At 40.3% G+C, this 6,006-nt stretch overlaps 1 protein-coding gene across 1 annotated transcript; it reads left to right on the forward strand.

The window, feature by feature from the left end:
- The first annotated feature begins 486 nt into the window (after positions 1-486).
- Positions 487-5,466, forward strand: Atg14 (autophagy related protein 14). The gene is made up of 7 exons (XM_089740423.1): positions 487-824; positions 1,149-1,571; positions 1,990-2,111; positions 2,650-2,791; positions 3,399-3,605; positions 4,826-4,943; positions 5,019-5,466. Exons 1-7 carry the CDS (start codon positions 646-648, stop codon positions 5,103-5,105), a joined length of 1,278 nt encoding a protein of 425 aa, XP_089596549.1. The 5' UTR covers positions 487-645; the 3' UTR covers positions 5,106-5,466.
- The last annotated feature ends 540 nt before the right edge of the window (positions 5,467-6,006 follow it).

Here is a 6,006-nt window from a genome sequence, read left to right on the forward strand (position 1 = left end):
CATTAGATTCACTCATCTTGACAGTACGAAAAATAAATAAAAATCACACATTTCCCTAATTTGCATTTGGTTTTTTGCGGAATGCGAGGCGTGAAGTTGTGTGATTTGTTTTATTTTGTCTATTTAGTGTTTCTTTAGGTTTAATTGTATAATAACGGTGGTTTATTAACTATTTAATATCTGTGAAAGTGCACAAATGTGGGAAAATCAAACAAAGCCGCTGGACGTTACTTCTCGGGATCCTCCAAAAAGTCCACTGAAAAAATCTCAGTAAATGACCACCATTTTACTGAGATTATATTTCATGCCATATTATCTTATCTCATCTCAAAGTAATAATTTTCATTTCATTTCGCTCCATATTCTAATTTTTCACAAAAATAAAAATATAAATTAAAATAAGACATGACTTAAAAGTCTTAGTTACCAGGTCACAAAATCCCTAAAAAAAACATCTTTGACAGTTGACAACAAAGATGCAACAAAGGCTCAAGTAATCTGTAAACTGACAGTGACAAACGTCAAACAATAGGTACCTATATAGGTAGGTATCACAATTTCGCAAACACAAATGCTAATTTCAATTTTCAAAAAGTCAAGTGAAGACATAAATACTGAATTAAACTGCGCGTAATCCCGAATAAAATGGCTTCTAGTTATTTCACTGAAAGCGAGGCTCCGAGAGATTTTAGAGTTTCTTCAACAGAGAGTGACGGGCAATACACAAAATGCCACCTGTGCTATACAGTAAAGAGGAACTTTTACTGCACGGACTGTATAAAAGAAGGAAATTTTGTACATAGTTCAATGCCTTATTCGGACAGGTAGGCATATGCGTGATTAATATCAATTAAATGCTAAATATATTTAAAAGTGTATATTTGTAAACAACTTGTTTGTTTGTGTGTGTAAGGTTTTTGTTTTCTCATCCCACCAATGTGTCATTTGCAGCTTGCAGAGTAATTATGGTTTAGGTATGGTTTGTGAATGTAATAGCTTTTTTTTTTGCATACGAGGAAAAGATTATTTTAATTATCTCATCTGAAAATTTAATCATTTATTTTATAATAAAAAATAAGCCCTTATAAGGAGCCCTTCTTTAAAAACATATAGACTTATGGAACTGACTACAAAAACAAAAATTTCAGATATTCAGAAAAACTCTCAAAACTACTGAGATTAAAAATGAATCGCAAACACATACTAGATCGCTGTGAGAGGCTCCTAGCCCCAAAGCTAAAAAAGGACTCCCTCCTGACAGAAGCAAAACAATGTAGAGACAAAATTGACCTACTGAAATTAGCAATAAATCAAAGACGCAGCAATGTAGATGAAAAGAAAAAAGAGTTAAGTGAGCTAAAAACTTACAATACAGAATTGCGTTTACGGCTTCCAAGATATCAGAAAAGGGTAGCAAGTCTGGGTACCCATTCAGAGAAACAGAAATTGGAATTGCAGCATAAAATTAATCTGTACAATGAACAGGCTGACTCGTTGGCTGCACTACGCAGGTCTTGGATACGCCAACTGACCACTTATATATTTCCCGTGTATATGAGTTATGATACAAGGTATGTATGAATGAACAAAATTTATTAGAAATAATGGATGCACAATAGAACTCAGTCTTTCCAACATAATAATTTTTATCCTCCTGAACTCTTACTGATGACATCTTTAAATAGTTCATCTAGTTAATTGTCCTAAAGGCTATTTCGACAATAAAAATCCTGGAATTGTTGGAATTTTGTAGTAAAGATACTAACACACTAAAAGTAAAATTAAATGTAATGTTTAGTACATTGAAATGCTAGGTGAATCTTTCTGCTACCTAGCTCTTACTTTAACAGGTGGTGGATGAACTTTAATGTGAAACGATAGTCTGCACTCGATCAAAACTTTTTTGCCATCAAAGGCAGATTGCTGACGGACATTAGAAATTCAATAATAAGTTCTTGTTTTGATCCATATGTATAAATATATTTTTAGTGACAGCATAGAAGACTTGGAATTTATAGGAGAAGACCTCCAAGAACCAGTGGGAAGAGCTCAACTACACATTGTTGCTCCAAGCATCAGCACCGATGGAGATTACTCAGATATAACCTTAGGTAAAATTTTATCTAAATACTAAATAGATAAATATACATTGTCAATCTCAGGCCTATGGAACCCAAGAAGGCTTAATGCCAATGAAATTATCAACAAAACCAAATTAAAACAGTATCATGTTCTTTGTCTAAAATCTAAATATATCAATAGGTTTGTGACAAATAGAAATTGTGGTCTACACATGTACAATTGTATAATATGCTTAATGATAAGTAGTTGAGTTTTACTAACTGATTTAATCTCCTTTTACGAAGTGATTGATTGTAAAATATAAAAACCCTAACTGTTAAATGTTAAACATTATGGTCGTGAGGATTGAACTTAACTTTGTGAAAACAGATTGTTTTACAACTATTCTTTATGCACATGTGCAATTTTAAGTGTATTACTTGCTAAGGTGTTCCGTCATACAACAAACAATGACATTGGTAACAAGTCAGGAGTAACTGAAAATGTCATTGTATGTACTGACTTAGGTGGCGTTTACTCATGTTCAATTTTATAAATACAAATTAAATTTATATATTTTATTTATAGGACCATTAAACAAGGAGGGCTCTACAACAGGAGTCCCGGACGCGGCGGACAGCACCGCGGCGGCGCTGGGGCTGGCAGCACAGTTACTGTGCATGTTGGCCTGGATGTTACACATTCGCTTACCACATTCCTTATCATTGTCGTGAGTACATTCTTTAATAAATTAATTTCCATTGTGGTTTTTTAAACCCCAATCTACGTTGTTAATCGTTGTATCCCGTTGTTAAGCTGCTGCTCACTTTAAAATGTCTGGCTTACATTGGCTTACATCTGGTACACTGAAGTTCCACAGACAGAGAACCCACTGATTTTCAAATCTCGTCTTCTCAATGAGTGGTGATCCCAATCCCAAGATTAAATGAAGTACTGGTCTTGCTAGGGCAAATATTAGGCTGAGCTCCGTGAGCTCGCCTTCCAACCAAAGCTAGAACCAATATTGGTTAGTCCCTTGAGGCCACTAGCAGATTGATAGAAAAATATCACAACGACTATCTTATCCTTCAAAACGGAATGCCTTGCGATAGGATGGTGTTAGTGAAATCATTTAAGTTATTTTATTTAAGTAAATTTTATATGTGATTATAAAAAAATGTCCACTGATAGGAACTAGGCCATCGGAGGAGCATTGTTGCACTGTTATTAATAATATAATTAAATTAATTGAATTAAATTAACCATGTACAATAATGACGATTTCCTGTGTTTTCTATTGACATTGAATTTGACTGTCTCGTTGGGCGACGTCCCAGGGAGTACATGACGTCACGCGTGGAGTCGGCGGAGGCGTGCGTGAGCGCGCGGCGCGTGTGTGCGTGCGCGGGGGCGGTGTGTGCGGGAGCGGGGGTGCGCGCGGGGCCGGCGGTGGTGGGAGTGGGGCAAGGGGGCGCGTTGCACTCGCTGCACGCTCTGCACGCACTGGCGCTCGCCGCCGCCGTGGACGACCCGCTGCTGGCCAGGTAATGGAGCCGTAACGAACTAACAACTAACTAGACTGCTTGCGTGCCGCGCCCGGCGTAGGGTCGCTGATAATTATTATGGTTTACATAAGGCATATCTATGATAGTATCTTTCTGTTCGGGGCTTATTGAAAATTCTCCCTTAAGAATCGAATTCATTCAAAGTTCCCCAATACTAAAATTAATTGTTAACTAGACGCATATTAAAAATAACGGGTAAAAGCGCTAGCGCCTTCTAAACGGAACTTTTTAAAATTACGTAACTTTTCGTATCGTTGTACCTGATAATAGCTGGCAGTCAAACAGTTTGTAGACTTGTGTAATTAAAGTTACCTTATTAGTAAATGGATGAACCATTGCTTTTAGTTATCGTATTTTAGTTCTTATGCACTTCCGTCGCAGCACCGGTGAGCGCTACGCGTGATTCCGATATCAGGGAAACCAATCTTCCTCGCGATGTTCTCTTATAGTATAACTAATATATCACCCCTTCGTGCATTGTATAATCAATGGCAATTGTACTTAAAGAGTAAACTCTTGACACGAACCTTCATACAAGATGTAGGAAGACTTCTAGTCTAGTGCTTGTCCGCGCGCTAACTTGAACGGAAACAAAATTAATTTCCTACGCGCTTGTTGTCTCTTTAGTGAGTTCGCATGTCGTCACCTCCTATCCACTTAGGAACCCTACATACTTACCTGTATTTATATATCTAATGTTTTGACTTATTTTATTTTTTTATTACTTAGATGGGTGGAAAAGCTCACGGCCCACCTGGTGTTAAGTGGTTACCGGAACCTATAGACATCTACAACGTAAATACCGCCAACCACCTTGAGACATGAGTCGTGAGGTTTCAGTTTTAACAGTACAACGGCTACCCCGCCCTTCAAACCGAAACGCATTACTGCTTCACGGCAGAAATAGGCAGGTCGGTGGAACCTACCTGTGCGGACTCACAAGATGTCCCACCACCAGTAATTACGCAATTATAATTTTGCGGGTTTGATTTCTATTTCACGGTGTCATTCCTTCAAAGTGGAACTCAATCGTGAACATTTGTTAAGTAAATATTTCATTGGAAAAATTGGTACCTGCCGGCGGGATTCGTACACAAGTGCATCGCCACATATTAATGCACCGGGCGATTTAACCTTTAGGCCACGACGACTTAAAAAGTAGGTAAATCACGTAGATAAATAATAGTGAACCGTTCCAGGCTGGACACGGAGGAGGCGTTTGCGAGCGTCGGAGTGTGCGCGTGCGCGGGCGCCAGTGCGGGCAGCGAGCGCGACGACGCCGAGCCCGAACACCTGCACTGGCCCGACAACATGGCGGTGAGTACCCCCAGCCCCGCCGCCGCCCGCCCGAGCGCGCAGCACGGCCACTGTACCGCCCCGCGCGTGTTGCAGGCGCCGGCGCCGCGCGCGGGCCCGACGGCGCTCGTCACGTCGGCGGCCGCCTCGCTCGCCTCCATGTGGCGCGGCTGGACGAACTAACGCGCCGGCACATCGCGGGCACAACGCCGGACTACTTTACACCAAATAGTTTTATAATGAGACATCGCGTGCAAAGTTTGGAAATATTAGCAACAAGCAATTCCTATTTTTCGATAGTGATATTCAAATAAGAAGTCATTTGTAAAAAAAATTATATTTTTGTCTGGATCGGCCATTCTAATGTTGCGTAATCCAAGTACTTGGAAATTTAAAAACGAGCGAACATTGCGCATTATGTTTTAATTTTTTTAAATGATGTACAATTTCAATTATGCACTAAAGTACATAAATAGATTATATTACTTTCATCGAACTGTTTTCAAACGATTTTATTACCAATAAAATTTATATTCAATTACAACTTTAACTTTTTTTTTTTTTTTTTTTTTTATTGCCTTTGTAGGCAGACGGGCATACGGCCCACCTGATGGTGAGTGGTTACCGTCGCCCATGGACTTCAGCAATGCCAGGGGCAGAGCCAAGCCGCTGCCTACCGCTTAATACTCTCCACAAGCCTCGTTTGAAGAAGGACATGTCATAGCGCTCGGGAAACACCGTGGAGGGGAGCTCATTCCATAGCCGGATGGTACGTGGCAAAAAAGATCTCTGGAAACGCACTGTGGATGACCGCAGTGGCTCCAGGTAGTATGGATGAACTCTACTCCGGTGGCGGGCGGTGCGATGGTAAAAACGAGATGCTGGTATCATCTCGAACAATTCCTCAGAGCACTCCCCATGGAACATACGGTATAAAATACAGAGGGAACCGAAGTCCCTCCGCAAACCCAGAGGCTCCAAACGATCCGAGAGAATGGGATTATCGACAATCCGAACGGCCCTCCTCTGTATGGAGTCAAATGGAAGAAGCTGGTATTTGGGAGCCCCGGCCCAGAGATGGGAG

The sequence above is a fragment of the Bombyx mandarina genome, chromosome 04 (genome assembly GCF_030267445.1).
Source record: "Bombyx mandarina strain Sakado chromosome 04, ASM3026744v2".
Classification (NCBI taxonomy): Eukaryota; Metazoa; Arthropoda; class Insecta; order Lepidoptera; family Bombycidae; genus Bombyx; species Bombyx mandarina.